Below are 17,398 nucleotides of genomic sequence, written 5' to 3'. Positions count from 1 at the left end.
AAGGTCTACCAAACAGACACTGTCAGGTTCATTACATGTATAAATCCATTAAATCCAGGTGTGTTACTACTGGATGTATTAAAGATTCAGTTAATAAATGTAAATACATTATAGATTTATAGAGAAAATTTTCATTAAAGCTAAAAGGGAGACTGCAACTCAATAGAATTTTTACAGAAGTTCATTGAGTGGTGACTCAGTAAAGAGTGGCTTAATCCAGGTTAGTAAAGTCAACACTTTCTCTACAAAATAAGGGGGAAATATTAAAGAATGGGATTCTTCATCTGACTTAGGGGTGGCAGGTGTGAGATATTGGATAGGTTATCATGATTTAAGTAATACTGAAGTATATGTGCTATGACTATGTTATGCAGTATGTTCTGAGTAGACTCTTCACATGCTGTATTGTTTGTTTCTATATTTCAATTTTAGTGAAAATTTAATGTGTTCTTTATAATATAATGGCTACATAGCTTGAAGCTTTCATTGTGTACTAAAATGATAATCAAATATGCTTTAAAAGTAGAATTTTTGCTCACTTTTACTGTGGCTCTTTCACAAAACCAATGCTCTGAAGTGTAAAAGTAAAATTTGAAGAGTGAAGCCTCATAAAGAAAATGCCACTAATCTTATAGAAGCATGGGGGGGGGGATTTTGGCTTCCTTTGAAAGTATCACTCAAAGAGTATTATTCATTGAGGAGATGCAGAAACTAAAATTCATTACTTTACAGCTTCACAGCTTTTTTTAAAAAAGGTTTTGAGTTTAAGTTTACAGAGCAAGGTTTTTGAGGGTCCTAGAAATTTGTAAGCATTTACACCTCCCGACAAAGGAGTTTGACTCCAGAACACAAACAGGAATAATATATCATGGAATCATAGAACTGTAGAGTTGGGAGGGACATATAAGGCCATCAAGTCCAACCCTCTACTCAATGCAGGAATCAAACTCAAAGCATACCAACAGGTGGTTGTCCCGCAGCCTCTTGAAGGCTTCCAGTGTTAGAGAGCCCACCACCTCCCTAGGTCATTGGTTCCATTGCCGTACCACTCTAACAATTGGGAAGTTTTTCCTGATATTCATTTGAAATCTGGCTTCCTGTAACTTGAGCCCATTATTCCATGTCCTGCACTCTGGGATGATCGAGAAGAGATCTGGGCCCTCCTCTGTGCGACAACATCATCCAGTAAGCAACAGAGCCTGTCTCCTCTCTCTGTGACTTATTGTGGTGCTTCTTCCTCTCTTCCTGCTCACTTCAGGTAAAATCAGTTGATAACCTAGAAATGCCTGGTGAGAAATGTTGCCTGGAGTGGCCAAATGGATGTAGACTTCAACATTATTAAATTAGGGAGCAATCCAGCCCCATGATCCATCAGGATTACTGAGTTAGGGTCTGTCAGATCTCCAGATGAGCCAGCTGAACCTCAGCTCAGATGGAGATATGCCAGCTAAGTCCCTCCTCCCGGTTCAGCCCTGGGTTCAGCCCAGGCCAGTGTAAGTCACAAAAAGGGGGCATTCCAGAGGTATGGTGGGGGTGAGACTGGGCAAGGTAAAGGTAAAGGTGTCCCTGCACTTATAGTGCGAGTCGTTTCCGACTCTTAGGGTGACGTCTTGCAACGTTTACTAGGCACACCATATATATGGGGTGGGATTGCCAGTTCCTTCCCTGGCCTTTCTTTACCCCCCAGCATATGCCGGGTACTCATTTTACCGACCACGGATGGATGGAAGGCTGAGTGGACCTCGACCCCTTTTACCAGAGATTTGACTTCCTCCTTCTGTTGGAATCGAACTCCTGCCGTGAGCAGAGCTTCGGCTGCGTTACCGCCGCTTACCACTCTGCGCCACTGGGCAGGGGGGTACATGCTGAATCCTAACTCTGTTCAGCTCAGCTGTGTGTCCTGGCAACCTGGCCGAACTTACACTGGCAAATAGGATGGTGTAAGTCAAACGCTGTTTAAAAGACTTCTTTTCCCTCTTCCAGACTTGGGCCAGCTCAGCTGGCAGTAACCTCACTCCTGAATTGGGTTTGATCTGGCATACTTTAGACCCAGTTAACTTAAACTGGCATAAATTGTGCTAGCTTCCCATAGTTAGGATTGTTCTCTTAAATATTTTCCTTAAGGCAGGTATGGAGAGCCTATGATCTCCAGATGTTGCTGGACTCCAACTCCGGTTAGTCAACAGTCAACTGGTGGGTCACAGGTGCCCTACCCCTGACTTAAGCTGTGCCCTCCTCTGTTCAAAGTTTTGATATCGGAGATATTTTTGTGACTATTCTAAGATTGATGTTCCAGGAAACAGAACTATATCCCCTTGGTCAGAGTCTGGTCAGATACCGTTCCCTAGCTAGCTGCAAAGCACAAATGTAGGGCTTGTAGCAAGACAATATCTTGGTTTATTTCTTTTCAGATATTTTCTCAAGGACCTATCACAGAGTTAACAACCAGACTTCTTTGGCTTTGGGTGTCTGCTTCTTTTCCAAAGTTATTTTGCAGTGTGCATGTTGAAGACAATAATCATTAGGCCAATATTTTGGATGTTGGCAAAACTGTGTCAGTGTGGCGTTGTGGTTAGAGTTTCAGACGGGGACCTGGGAGACCAGGGTTCAAATCCCCACTCGACCATGGAGTTCACTGAGTGCATGACCTTGGACCAGTCAGTAATTCTCAGCCTAACCTACCTCAAGGGGTTATTGTGAGAGTGATATAGAGAGGGGGAGAGCTGCTTGAAAGAATGGTGGGATATAACTGCAATAATAAATAAATAAATAAAAATATGGGATGTATCCACCTAAATTCTACTTAGAGTAGACCCGTTGAATTTAATGAACCTAAGTTAGTCATATCCATTAACTTCAATGGGTCTTCTCTGTGTGGAACTGGCATTGAATGCAAGTTGTACAATCCAATATTTATTTATTTTTGGTTTTTCTGTGTATCTCAGTGAGCTGGTGACAGTCTGTTTCTGATCAAGTCAGAAGCAATTCCTGCAAGAAGCTCAGTGTCCCCCTCCTCCCTTTTAATTCTGGCCCAAGAGACGTCTCATTGTCCTATCACTGAAGAGCTTGCCATGCCTAATTTCGCTTTTCTGTAATTAGTACAAGTGCATCTTTCTCTCTTTCCCTTGACGCCCCCTTGTCCCCCCCCATTTGCCTACTTTCTTTTCACAATGTCATCCGTAATTCCAAGAAGTTAATACTTGATTAGTAAATATGATGATGAAAGAGTTCTGGCTGCATGGAAGCCTCCATTTACAATCCGGCTGTGATTGAAAAATTATGTTCAGTTCAGTAATAATTGATGAAAATAGGCTCCTTTCTTTCTGCAGCTGATTTGCTTTGTAATTGTGATTTAATAATGTAAATATCACTTGTTTTCTCCAGGAGATGAATTGCCTTCTGATTTGTTAAGCACACAGGGTCTGGGCCCTTCTGTCTCATTCTTTGGGGAAGGGGGGGTATGAAAACTATTTGCCTTTCTGCAAGGGATCCTGGGAGGAGAGAACCATGTGTTAGATCCTTTTTGACTGATGGTGATATTAGGCCATCTTGTAACTGGATGAGGTCCAGGGCGAGAGAGTGGGGAGTAACTTCATCATACCAGTATGTTGTGCTTAAGGGAAAGATACTGGTTCTTTGAGAGCAGTTCAGCTATAGATAAGTAGAAGTTGATCCGTGAGTCTGGAAGTCCCTAGTTCCAATTCCATTTCAGCTTTGAAATCCCATCCTAAGATAAGCATACCTTTACCTCTGTCGAGATCACCTGGGTCTAGACCAGCCTTTCCCAACCAGTGTGCCTCCAGATGTTGTTGAACCACAACTCCCATCAGCCTCTGCCAGCATTGCCAATGATCAGGAAAGATGGGAATTGTGGTCCAACAACATCTGGAGGCATACTGGTTGGGAAAGGCTGGTCTAGACGAAGGGCAGTAGCTCAGTGGTAGCGTATCCGCTTTTCATGCAGAAGGTCCAGATTTCAATCTGTGGCATCCCTGCCTGAAGCTCTGGAGAACACCTGCAAGTAAGTGTAGATAATACTGAGCTAGGTGGACTAATGGTCTGATTCAGTTCTATCTGGGGATCCTTGGCTCTGTGTGCATCTACATCATGTGTTGAGCATCATGAGGCCTTGTTTATTTAGATTTATTTAATTGTCTTCATATCCCTCTCCAGAATGCAAGTAACAACACCTCAACGTGATGATCATTGATGAACACAACCAACCAATCACTATTTAAATAAATAAATAAAGGTGCAAACAGGTTGTAGATACCATTTTCATTGCTTACATGTGGTTGCCTTTGCCATGTACTCTGTTTACACTGTATTGTAAGAGGTTCCCTGCATGAGATACAGGAGGAGACTAGGCACCTTTCAGAACTGTCTACAGGGCACAGAATAAAGCTAGAACAGATGGAACATGCCCTTTCCATTTTTCCAAGCTCACCTCTTTGTTGAGGATGAGCATGCACCCAACAGACAGCAGCAGGTCTCACTCTTTCAGATTAGCTTGCAATTTGGGGGCAGAATCACTCCAGAGCATTCTAATGAACTGTGAAATGAACATAATGTCAGTCGCCGATGCAAATGGGCCCATGCCACTGCTGTTGCTGCTGGGTTGTTTTGCCTTGGAGCTAACTCAGGTAATTTAAAGATATTAACGAACACTGTTAATTAGCATCATTATTATACTGCTGCATTGCTAGGCCTAATGCGCAGTCAGATAAATAATCCTGCTGTGTCAAAGTTTCTCCTATGGAAGCTGCAGGATTAGGGGGAAAGGGATTGGTGCACTCCGCACTGTTGGACATGCTGCAGTGTTCTTTCCAGAAAGGGACTGTCTTGCGGCAGTCTTCTCCCTGGTTGGAGGACAAAGCTTCATGTGCTGTGACAGCAGGACAAGGACATTAGCCCTATGGCCTCTCCAGCTCCTGATCTAGAAACCTCCGTTGCTGTTCTTCGTAGCTCTCTCTGTACAGTCTTTCTTTGGGAGCCACACATGTACACTCTGTTCTGCCAGGAAGTTATCCTGTGCATATCTTATCAAAATAAATGCAGTGGTGCATGGACACAACTGTACTTTGTACCCTGTAACTTCAGTGGAGCTTGTGCAGGAGAGCCGTGCAGTGGATTGTGGTGTGCACATGTACAATTCCCATTATAATTGTTCAAACAAATGGGATGTGCAGGTACTTTCAGCTCTCCTTTCTCACAAGTGCTGCATGGCACAGCACAGCAAGCCTGTAGGGTCTTTGTATTCTATAAAGAAGAGAAAAAGATTTGAACCTTATCTATTTCAGTTCAGGTTCTTCCACGATAGGGATGGGGGAAGAAATTTGATTCTATTTTCATGTAAAAGCAAACTTACCTAATGCACACTTTCCAAATGATACACAAACCGAAATACAACTGTCTTTCAACAATAACATCTCTCCAAATTTTGTAGTGCAGTTCTCCAGCCAAGTAATGTGTACAAAAATGCATGTATGGGGTAAAGTATGCACAAAAATACTGAGGTTACTGAAAATAACATGCACAGATGCATTATATATTAGGGAAAATTGCTTTGGAAAAATGGGTATATTCGGCAAGATTGCAAAAAAATGCTGATGAATTTTCATGAATACTTTACACAAATAACAATCACAAACTGATGTGGAAATGTGGAAAGGTGAAAGATAAGAAATATGGGATTTTTGCAGGAAGACCAAAAGAGACTCAGTGAGACTAGTGACATTTCTTAAGGTTTCACGCCTGCCTGCCTGAAAGAGCAGAGCCACCTTCCTTCACAGATGCAAGTGCAGTTGCTGTTTACCTGAAGGAAGAATATTCACAGGAGGAGGAAGATGCATAACAAACAACTTGTCCAGTTGGGTGACATGGGCTTGACCTGCTGCCGCAGCTGAGCCACACTGGTATGATTCCAGCCTCCCATGATTGATGCTGCTATGTCTGTCATGCTGCCTCCTTCAGAAAGTGCCCATTTGTATCCCTGTAGATCCTTATCTTGCTAATGTAGAAAGCTGCGCTTATCTCTTAGCAAGGCTCCTTCTGCGCCGAAAAGAAATCGCCTCTGTTATTTATGTATTTCTGTCTCCACCTCGTCGAATCTATTTTCTTACACTTCCAATTATCTTTTATAGAGATCAACTGGAGGATAGGCCAGGCCCGTAATGACCTCGGGATTATTGGATCATTACAGGGAAGGTTCGCTAGCAAAGTGAGCCTGGCGTTCACCCTCTTCATATTTCTGCTCTCCTTATTATTTTCCCCCATCTTTACAGTCTCATATCCAGGCTTTCTTCTCCTGTCGCCTTGTATTCTTGGTATTTATCATCTCTCTGCTGCAACATATATCAAGCTGGGGTGGACAGATCAGCTTATTTCTGTCTCTTGTCAGTTTTGCATGCGTTCAACAATAAGCCTGTTCCGTCTCATTTATTGTAGACTATAAAAAAAAGGAAAACTTCACATTTAAGTTGTTCACACCTTTCCATGCACCTTCCCCGAAAATATGAAGCTTGTAGACATTTTCTCATAAAATACACAAGGTTTTGCAAGCCCTGACAATCACCTGACTCTCTTTCAGCCCAGTGGCATCTTTATCTGTCCCACACATGATGTCATATCTCATGTCAGGCATAGGACAAGTGAGCATGACTTGGCCAAAATGGTCTCGCAGGCCAAATTGTAATGACTGAGAGGCCTAGTTAGTAGGATTGTGCATGAGTTGTGGCCAAATCACAGATCCCAAACCAAATCAGGCTGCAGATTTGGCCATGGGGTTGAGGCACCCCCAGATTGTCCTGGGGTGTATTGAGTCTCCAGAGTGATCTGAGGCTATCAAAAGGGGGAGTGGTCAGGTGGCAAGGAGGGGCGAAGGACACGCAGGTGGGCTGTCTGTGTATGTCTCCTTCTCCTCTCCTGGCCTCATGCTTAATTAACATTTTAAGCAGTGGAGACTGGTGGCTCCGATGGCACGGGTGCACGGAATCCGCTCTGGGTTTTCATCCAGACTTTCAAGGAGCTGTCCAAGGTGCTCGGCCTATTTGGGAATAGGTTTCAGCACCTTGGATAGCTCATGGAAAGTTCAGACTAAAACCAGGGTGGATTCACTGCACCACTGACATCAGAGTCACCAGTCTCCACTGGTTTTAAGCCCTAATTACAGACTTTGCAAGGCTCCCAACTCAGTTCAGGGCCCAGATGTGTGTCAGGTCAGCCCCAGATTGTCTCAGTTTGGACTGCAGCCACTTCAAAGTCCTGGATTGGGCCCCATATCAGATTGAGGGGGCTATGCACAGCCCTACTAATAAGGGCCACAAGCCCGAAGTTCCGCACCACTGCTAGAGGGCAACAGTGTGGGGTGTGTTGCTTTCTAGCCCTATTTGTGAGCTTCCTTGAAGTAACTGATTGGCTGCTGTTGGAAGAAGGGTACTGAACTTGATGGACCTTTGGGCTCTTCATACGTTCTTATGCCAAGGCCCTCAGCTCTCACATTTGTGGTACTGATATTTGAGGTGACCATATCATATGCCTCTCACATCTGCTTAATGCATTCCAAATGTTACTAAGAAGGGGGGTGAGGCATGGAATCATAAGGAACCATTTCACTCGGGAAACTGAGGGACTGACATTCTTTTATTGTTGCATGTGTTCTTGCAGGCAACAGCAAAGGCTGTTCCTGATCCAAAGGACATAAGCTGTACGTGTATGCAAACCTTCCAGTAAAACAAAATTCTTCATCAGCTATGATGAGTGTCCCAGATTTTAGCTTTCCTGGTTTTGTTTACAAGTTAAATCAACAATAATATGGATTATGATTGCCAATGCAAAGCCAAAAACTCAATATGTCAATAAAGTTTTCAAGTTTCAAGTTACTTATGACTAGATTTGACTAAGGTGGAATTAACCTGATCATTGAACAGTGGTGTATCTCGAATGGAGATCTGGGTTACCTGAGGGATCACCTCCTCCCACGTCTACCAGATGCTAAGATCATTTTCTAAGATCCTTCTCTTGGTGCCAGAAGAGGTATGATAGATAACTAGGGAGAGGGATTTTTCAAACTGGCACATGGGTTGTGGAATGCCCTCTGGCACTAGGTGAAGACTTCTTCTTCTTGTTGTTGTTGTTATTTCCAGGCGTTTAAATTTTTTAATGCTTTAATACTTTCTGTATCTTTGGACCTATGTTATTTTCTGTTGCTGATTTCATGGCTTTTATTCTATTGCTGGTTTTATGTTTATGGGTGGTATTCAATGCGTGTCCTATTCATTTAATAGACCCATTGAAATTAATAGGCATGGCTAACTTAGGTTCATTAATTTCAGTAGGTCTACTCTGAGTAGGACTTAATTGAATACAACCCTATGTCTTCATGTTTCTATATTAAGCATCTTTTTTTTTATTTCTGAACTGCCCAGAGAACCTTCACACAGCATATTAATATTGTAAAAAAATAATTAAAATATCCATATTGTTCAGGTCTCCGTTTTTGCATAACAGTGGCCAGACTGAAATATAAATGGCTGAGCTCTATAAAACAGCTGAGATAGAGGAAGCCTCAGGTTGGAATGAAAGCATATTGTTAGCCGTGGGACAAGAGTCCTGTTAGCTACCAGCTAGCAGCCTTGTGTTATTGACACAGCTTTGTGGGATGCTAAGTGTGAATCAACAGGGCTGGGGCTATGCCACATGACACAGGCATGTAGCCAGGGTCCATAACACCTGTATTATGTCTGGAATAGCAGGTGGTATTTCATTTTCACCATGGGAACCTTTCCGGAGAAGAATGGGCAAGGATTTCATGCTTGTGTCTTATTTTTTTCCCTTCCTGTTTGAAAACTGAATACTGACTGTTAACCGCAGTGTAAGAACCAGCAGGGGTTTTATGTGATACAACTGGCATGATGTGAAGGCCTTGGCCTCCATTGTCCAGACTCTCTAAGGCTTCCTCTGGTATAAGGCTTGTCATAGGAGTGCTCCTGCACCTTAAATGGATTCTATCATTCTTTGGAATTTAGCAACTGTAAGTGTAATAAATACCTTGAAATCAATCCCTTAACCATCCCATAGGGAGACTACAAATCAAGAGTCGTTTTAAGAAGGGTGTCATGACAAAGCAAGCAGGGATGATCAACTAGGCACATAACATCCCTTCTGCATTTCTTCAAGAACAATTGAGGTGAGAAGCACTACTCACCTTGGGCAAGCCTCTCACTCCAATTATTTATCATTATTGTTTATTTATTAGATTTATATCCCGTCCTTCCTCCCAATAGGAGCCCAGGGCGGCAAATTATCTTTACACATACTTATATGCAGTGATAGCTGTGCCTGTTGAGGCTGGCAGGACAAAAGGCAGAGAGCCTAACACTAGGTAGAGCTAGAGCCGATGACAGGCAGAGGCAACTAATTCTCATTTTGGCCCCCTCCCTACTTAGTTCTTTAAGGGCAACCCTGAGATTAAGGAACATGAAGGTGACCAGCAGCACCACCCCTTTGAACTGGAAGTGCAAGTAAGGAGTCTGGCAGGTGGGGACTGGCTGAGGATTGGTGGGCAATGCCCCACGAGCCCAAATGCACCAGCCTCCATTGTGTATATGAAACAATTGTACTGCCATACTTTTGCCCCATCCATCTGCTAAGGAGCTGGGGATGGCGCATTAGTCCCATTTTATTCTTCCTGCTGGATGGTAGGTTAGATGGTGACTTGTTCAAGCCACTTGATGAGATTGCTGACTGAGCTGGGATTTGAACCCAGATTTCCTTTGTTCTGTTCTCTTGGTTTTCAGTCTCTCATAGGATAAGGCAGAGCATATTTGCTATTTTGTTGTTAAAAACACACCACACATCCCAAAGTATAGAGATAGGCCTATTAAAATCAGGTAGTTATATTGGCCCAGTACAATAACATTCACAGGATTATGTGAGGTTTTGAGTCACACAGCCATGCTGAATTCTATCCAGACTAAAAGATTCCATGTTGCGTTGTGACCATTTCTTCCCTGCCCCCACCTCCAGGATAATTTACTAAGCTTATGACTGTGGATTCTCTGATACTTTGTTATATCTATTGGTTATCAATAATGTACAACTTAAATACTGTGGTTGTTTATAACAGTATAAAAGATGCATTCATAAGATTATTCAAATGAAATACCTGCACTCCCATAGACTGTCATTCAAACTACGGAAAACTGTTTCATATGTTGAACATCTGTATCCCCATTTTTAGAAACAACCCATGAGATGGTGAGTTTTAACAATGTAAGATTAATCAACTTGCAATGTGGTTGATTAAGTGGTGGACCAATCTGAATCAATGAGGGCAGTCTTAGTTGCATAGAAAATTAAGGACATGCTTGCTTATATTTTTAAGGCTCTTTAATCTGGTGTTTTGCTGTGGTAGAGAACAGAAAATAAAATATGAAAACTGTACCATTGTTTATAAAATTGTCAGGTATATCTCATACTTTCTTCAGTATTTAAAGAAAGGTACCTACACAGTTGTTGTAAATAACGTAGGCTTGTGCAAATTTAATTGATTAAGCAATTTCAAAGGCAGATGGTTAATCAACAAAAATGATTTAATCACTTGACAGCCCAAGGAGTTGTACTGGGGACAAAAATGTATTCTCAGCATTGCTTGTCAAATCACCTGCAAACTTCCAGGTGTCCAACAGAATGGCCCACCTGCAGATCTGGCCACCTGTGTTGTTGAGAGTGTTGCCTCAAAGTGCACAATTTTAACTGCAGGAGCAAAAGTGTTCTGGAATGCTGTCAGAGCTGTTATCCTATGTACTCTTTATTTTCTCTTGTAGGCCAGGGATTTATGAGTGATGATGAGTACTTAGAGATCACAGGGATCACCAGGGACCAATCCGGGGAATATGAATGCACTGCTGTTAATGACGTCGCAGCACCTGATATCCGGAGAGTGAAAGTCACAGTCAACTGTAAGTGTCCTACCTGCATGACCTTACGTAGTGATGAATATAATCCTATTACATAGGATTTTCAGGAGGGGTAAGGCACCTCAGGCCGGGGACCAAATGCCACCTCCAGGCTTCTCTGTTGGGCTTGCAGGGCTCCCCCATGCTCTGCCCCCTTACTAGGCCACACCCTCTCCAGCCAGGCTGCACAATTCACTAGGCCTGTTCCATGCTCTCCCTGAGTGCTTTTGAGTTGCTGGAATTTGTCCTTAAACTGTGATCATGCTTGCCTGGACAAAGGAATGAAGAGGAGCATCTATGTGTATTGGTAGAAACCTTTGACCTTTGTGTGGCTTGAATGTCACTTACTGTACAAAGGTAATAATGGTAACAGCTTTTCCCCTGTTCTCTGTCTATTTTCTTTCTTTCCTGAGCAGCAATTCAAAATTTAAAAAAGGAGAGAGAGAGAGAGAGAGAGAGAGAGAGAGAGAGAATCTCTCCTGGTTGTTAACCTACACACAGCGCATTAAGAAATCCTCGCCTTTCAGAAGCAGCGCGCAGAAGTTTATATGTATATATACATATCAGCTAAATTGATATTTAAACATCATATATATACATTTCATTGTTTCAAGCCTTTGCCCCTCTGGACAATTTGTTCTTTATGAGCTTGGCTAGCAATGCAGAGCCCAGCTACTTTGACCTCTTAAAACAGACACATCTCTGAAGCCTCTTGGCATTTCAGAGGTGACTCATGCTCCACCAAGTCTCTCAACAGTTTAAAAGAAATCCATAAAGGAGAATTCACTCATCTGAGTTTCACTGAAAGAACTCTGTCAGCAGTGAGTCACTGCTTTGGGATGTATGTAGAGGTGTAGGACCATCTTCACCCCACAAATGCCAAATGAATTGCAACTGTTTAGGACTGGCCTGCACAGCCTAAGTCTTATAGAGTGATTGCAACCCCCCTCTCTATCTGTGCCTACCCCATTTTTTTGCAATCCTTTCCCATATCTTTGCTATTCCCACAAAGGTGCACTCAAGCCTATCAAAAGCTGAAGTTGGAAAAAGGTAATGCATCACTATATCTCTAGTGCTCCTCTTCTCTCTAGATTCAGAACTGTATGGGAGAATTGGCACCAGTGTTTTGCTTTGGTTTCCTCCTAGCCTGGAGCAAACAGCCACAATCAGTGGTGGTTGGTGGCTTCATGTCATTGGGGCAGTGGAATCCACTGCCCCATTGAAACTGAGCCACCAGCCACCACTGGCCACACTGCACAGCCCATTCCCTGAAGTTGCTAGGAGAGTGAAAGCCTTCTTGGCTGATCCCACTAAACTCAGTAAGGCATGATAGAAGTTATGCAGAGGAAGAGGACAGAAAAATGGAAATGGACTGCCTTCAAGTCAATCCTGACTTATGGCGACCCTATGAATACGGTTTTCATGGTAAGTGGTATTCAGAGGGGGTTTACCATGGCCTCCCTCTGAGGCTAGTCCTCCCCAGCTGGCTAGGGCCTGCTCGGCTTGCCACAGCTGCACAAGCCAGCCCTTTCCTTGTCCGCAACTGCCAGCTGGGGGGCAACTGGGCTCCTTGGGACTATGCTGCTTGCCCACGGCTGCACAAGTGGCAGGGCACGTAACCCCTGAGCCACTCCCTGTGGGGGTGATCTTTAGCTGGCACTTGACACCCAGGAGACACGAGTGGGGATTTGAACTCACAGACTCTGGACTCTCAGCCAGGCTCTCCTCCCTACTGTGCTATACTAGCCTTTTAAATGTAAATGTACTGCCTTCAAGTCGATTCCGACTTATGGTGACCCTATGACTTGGGTTTTCATGAGGCGGAGAGGCAGTGACTGACCCAAGGTCACCCAGTGAGCTTCATGGCTATGTGGGGATCCAAACCCTGGTCTCCCAGGTTATAGTCCAACACCTTAACCACTACGGCACACTGGCTCTCAGAGGACAGAAGCAATGTGAAAACATTCACATTTTTTGAAAGGCTCTGGAATAACCTGCTTTCCCTCTGCAGATCCTCCATCCATCTCCAATGCCAAGAACACGGGTGTCTCAGTCGGCCAGAAGGGGACTCTACGCTGTGAAGCCTCAGCTGTCCCTGTAGCAGAATTTCAGTGGTTTAAAGAAGAAACCAGGTACCCAAGCAAACCTTCAAAGGCTTCCCTCAGCCAAGGGCAGGCCATTAGCCACATCAGCAGGGCTTACACATGATCAGGCCTCATTTAATTCCCAGGCTCAGCCCTGGTAGGTGTGAAGTAGCAAGAGTGGGGATGGGGGAGAAATTTCCCTCTCCATACCCATTGTTCTCTCCCCATTCCCTAAACTGACATGACTCCAGACGGCCCTGTTTCCAATTTCTACTCTAAAGAATTTGAACCACACCCCATAACCTCATTGGTTGAGCTAGGTGTAGCCCGAAGCTGATAAAGCGTCAAGGCAACTTAAGCAGCAGAGTGACTTTGACAGCAGGGCAAGGAGGCCAAGGCACACCGCTCTGCTTACCTCACAGAGCCTCCCATTCTGTTATCCCCTTTGCATTTGTCGGAGGGGGCAGATGTTATTTTATGATGAGGTCAGATAAGCAATAAAGTTTGACAGCAGAAAATACTTTACCAGTCTCAGCTAGGAGGGAGGCCTCCACTTCCCTATATTACATGGAAGGGGGACTCCTATGGGTCAGTTCAGCTTCCTTCCCAAGGCTTCCACAGAGTCTATACCACTGATGTGTGCTGGTTGATGTTTGCTGTCTCTGTGTGCCTTTCTCTCTCCTTTATAGGCCATCAGAAGTCATTTCTAGTAAAGTGTGACCAAAAGATAGCACTGACACCTCAAAGAATACTCTCTATTTGTTTACTACACCACCTCATGATCTCATCCTGTGAAGACATAACATAACTGTTATTACATAACATAGCTCATTTACTTCAAAGCAGTCAGCACAGACAGATGATTCACCTCCTGCTTGTCTTGTGCCTAACAGGGAAGGAATGTGAGAGAGTTCACAGCCTGGTCTAAGGTGACTCAGACCTCTGCACAGAATTAACATTCTGAATTAACGGACTGCTTACAAGCCGTTTCAGGCTCCATCCAGGCTCAGATGGGGCATTTAAAGGGAGAATTGCTGGGTTTCACATATTCTCCAGACAACACAATTCTTCGACAACACACTTCCCTCACAGGGTTGTTGTGAGGATGAAAAGCAGACACCAGGTATGACACACTGAGTTATTTACAAGAAGGGTAGAATACAGATGCAAACAACAACAACAACAACAACAACAATAATAATAATAAATGCTTATTATTCGTTCTTTAAAAACAATGGGTTTTATCCAATGTTAGTCCTACTCAGACCCAGTGAAGTTAATGGGCGTGACTAACTTAGATCCATTAATTCCAGTGGGTTTACTCTGAGTAAGACTTAACTGGATATAATCCATAAAATAAGAATTAGGGTAGCCACCTTGAATTCATCATAAAGTTTGCTTTGGCCCTTAGAAAGTGGGCTTGGGAATGAACCTTCTATTCTGAGATGGTGGGGCTAAAACAGGAACAGGGAATTGCAGGTCCTCTAGATGTTGTTGGATTCCAACTCCCATCAGTCCCAGCCAGCATGGCCAGTGCTGAGAGATGATGAGAGTTATAGTTCAGAAATATCTGGAGGATCACAGCTCCTCATTCATGGGCTAAAACCTATCACTGCACTTTTGCTCCCCCTTTAAAAGTTCTGCGAAGGGAATAAAGTCCACTTCTAGCTTATGTGGATTAATAGAGGTCCATGTCTTCTCACAGATTAGCCAATGGGCTGGATGGAGTGAGAATTGAGAACAAAGGTCGGATGTCCACACTAACCTTCTTCAATGTCTCAGAGAAAGATTATGGCAACTACACCTGTGTGGCCATCAACAAGCTGGGGAACACCAATGCCAGTATAATCCTGTATGGTAGGTACACAAACCATTATAATACATGGAGCTTCTGTGCCATACACCTTTGCCTGTGCTGGTGGAGAGAGTGGGATAACAGTGGAGCCTTGCTAGGAGGAATTTCAGAAAGAGGAACATCTCTGTGTAATGGGAACCAGCCGGTGACTCTGGACCATTAAAACGCTTTGTAATGAGGTACAAGGACCAATGACTGTCCCATTGTATAGTAGAGTTCTGTCTAGGCTGAAATCTTTAGGACAGATAAAAAATAAGGCTGTTACTTCTTACAGTTTGTTGGGAAACTAACAGTACTGTAGTCCTATGTTTGTCTAGTCAGAAGTAAGCTTCATTTAGTTCAATGAGCCTTACTCTCAGGTAAAGTGTGTCTAGGATTGCAGTCTCAAGGTTTCTCTTTTGTAAGGACTGGCATGTTTGCAATTTCATTTTATTAGCAACCTGGGAGTCTGGGGAAAGTATTAAGGGTAACAACGATTAAACAGGAAGCTCATAGCAACATCTTCTCATGCTTGACGTTTTAAGGATATTTAAGTAGCTACAAGTAAAAGGGACTTGGCTTCAAGGAACACATCAAATTGCTGTCAGCAATCAATCCATAGCTGAAGCATGGATTTGGAGCTCAACACACACTCACTCTAATGCAAGAAGGCTAGGCTTGCTTACTTCCTAGCCCCTGTGTTTCCAACCCACACAGTTAATGCACCATCTGTAAACCTTAGGAAACCCAAGGCATTTTCTACTGTCATGTTGTCAACGCAGATGCACATAGATTCTTGTAGATACTGACAGTGTTTAGTTGTCATACATCCTCCATGACTGTGTTACATGTTGTCATACCTGTCACATCCATATTATTATTGCTGTGATCTCTGTTTACATAAAATGGGCCCTCTTTCTAATAATCCATCTGTTCATTCCTTCATTCCTTCAACTGTCTGGAAATATGAACATTTCTTTTTCTTTCTTTCTTTCTTTCTTTCTTTCTTTCTTTCTTTCTTTCTTTCTTTCTTTCTTTCTTTCTTTCTTTCTTTCTTTCTTTCTTTCTTCCTTTCTTTCTTTCTTTCTTTCTTCTCCATGTGTGCCATTGTGTCTTCTGTTTTAGAGATAAGTGAACCTCCAGCACTGGCAGGTTGGTACAAGCATGACTCCTTCCTTTATTTGCTTGCAGCATACCAAACGCCGCTGTGTCGTAATGGAAAATGGCTGCTTCCTGGATGGGTGTTACAGATGGGGATGACTGGCTAATAAGTTCGTGGAAGGAAAGAACTAAAGCAAAAAAAATTAAAACATTTTAGCTTCAGGGACATCTTTCAGCATCATCTCATTCATGCAGCCTAAGTATGTCAGTGGCTACTAGCCATGGTGAGAGTTGCAACAAAAAAGGAGAAAACGTCCAAGTAAAGATGGAAGAGACATTCAGTTTTGCTTGCATTTTAGTGAGAAACTATCTAATTCACACTTTTCGAACCAATATGCAATCCACAACACAGGAATCTTTCAAAATTCACACTTCTTCAAAGGTGACGTTTCTGACTTACTGTCAACCCGTTACCAGGTGTTAACCTTTCAGAATGGTGATCACTGGAGGTGCTGAGGGGGCTTCCGGTTATGCTGCAGTAGCAATTCCATGGCAGAAAGATAGATTTCCCCACTGTGTGTTACAAATAGAAAAGCTGTCCACATTATTAATGGCATCTGTATCTAGAGATGGGAGAGAAATCTGATTGGGTTTACATTTAAAGGTGCAGCTGTGGCCTAATTACACTTCCCAAAATGGTACATGAAGCAAAACACACCCATCCTTTCAAAATTCACACTTCTCCAAATTTTGCAGAGCAGTTCTCCAGTCAAGTGATGTGTGCAAAACTGCATTCTGTAGGTAAATTTTGCATTAAAATGCATATATTTGTGAAAATAACCTGCAAAAATGCATTACGTTGGAGAGAATATTGGGGGAAATATTCCTTACAACAATGTGTATTTTAGGGAGACTTGAATAAAAATGTGCACAGGAGGAGATGTTCACTGTAAAACATGGATGGATTTTCATAAGGGCTTCTTTTTAAATTAGGGGAATTGATGCAGAAATGTGGAGAACTGAACTTAAGGCTGGAAAAAATGAGAAACCGAGAGAAACCAACATGGACAGATTCACCCATCCCTAGTTGCAGACATTCCCTCCTTCAGGATACTATAAGCTGTAAGGACTTAAAGCAGGGCGTTCCCCTGCCAGACCCCTATGTTCCAACTTTCCTTTTCCAATGTATAGTGAACACTCCACAACTACTGAACATGTTCAATCCTGGTTTTTTTTGGGGGGGGGGGATTAGCGGTAGGGAGTGCAGTTAGGATTAAAAAAGGGAGAGAGAGAGGTTGTACTTCTCCAAACCTCAGGGTTCCTCAAAGCATGCTGGTACCTCTTTCTGCTTTCTTAGTAGGTCTGCTTTGATTCCATTTCTATCAGCACTCACCCCCGGAGTATGCCACTAGAGGGAGCTA

The 17,398-nt window shown here is 43.2% G+C and overlaps 1 protein-coding gene across 10 annotated transcripts in view; it reads left to right on the top strand.

Annotated features, from left to right (window-relative positions):
- LOC133368398 (opioid-binding protein/cell adhesion molecule) overlaps positions 1-17,398 on the top strand; it is a 919,374-nt gene that overhangs the window by 884,283 nt on the left and 17,693 nt on the right. For 9 of the 10 annotated variants that reach the window (XM_061592598.1, XM_061592595.1, XM_061592591.1 and 6 more), the window contains 3 exons: positions 10,827-10,961; positions 12,970-13,090; positions 14,748-14,899. In XM_061592598.1, the coding sequence (XP_061448582.1) occupies positions 10,827-10,961; positions 12,970-13,090; positions 14,748-14,899 (408 nt within the window). Of the gene's footprint in view, positions 1-10,826; positions 10,962-12,969; positions 13,091-14,747; positions 14,900-16,067; positions 16,251-17,398 lie in introns of those variants that run through there. The other variant, XM_061592592.1, reaches the window with a different exon arrangement.

The sequence above is a fragment of the Rhineura floridana genome, chromosome 12 (genome assembly GCF_030035675.1).
Source record: "Rhineura floridana isolate rRhiFlo1 chromosome 12, rRhiFlo1.hap2, whole genome shotgun sequence".
Taxonomy (NCBI): Eukaryota; Metazoa; Chordata; class Lepidosauria; order Squamata; family Rhineuridae; genus Rhineura; species Rhineura floridana.
The sequence above is the reverse complement of the archived record's forward strand: the minus strand, read 5'-3'. Positions and strand labels throughout refer to the sequence as shown.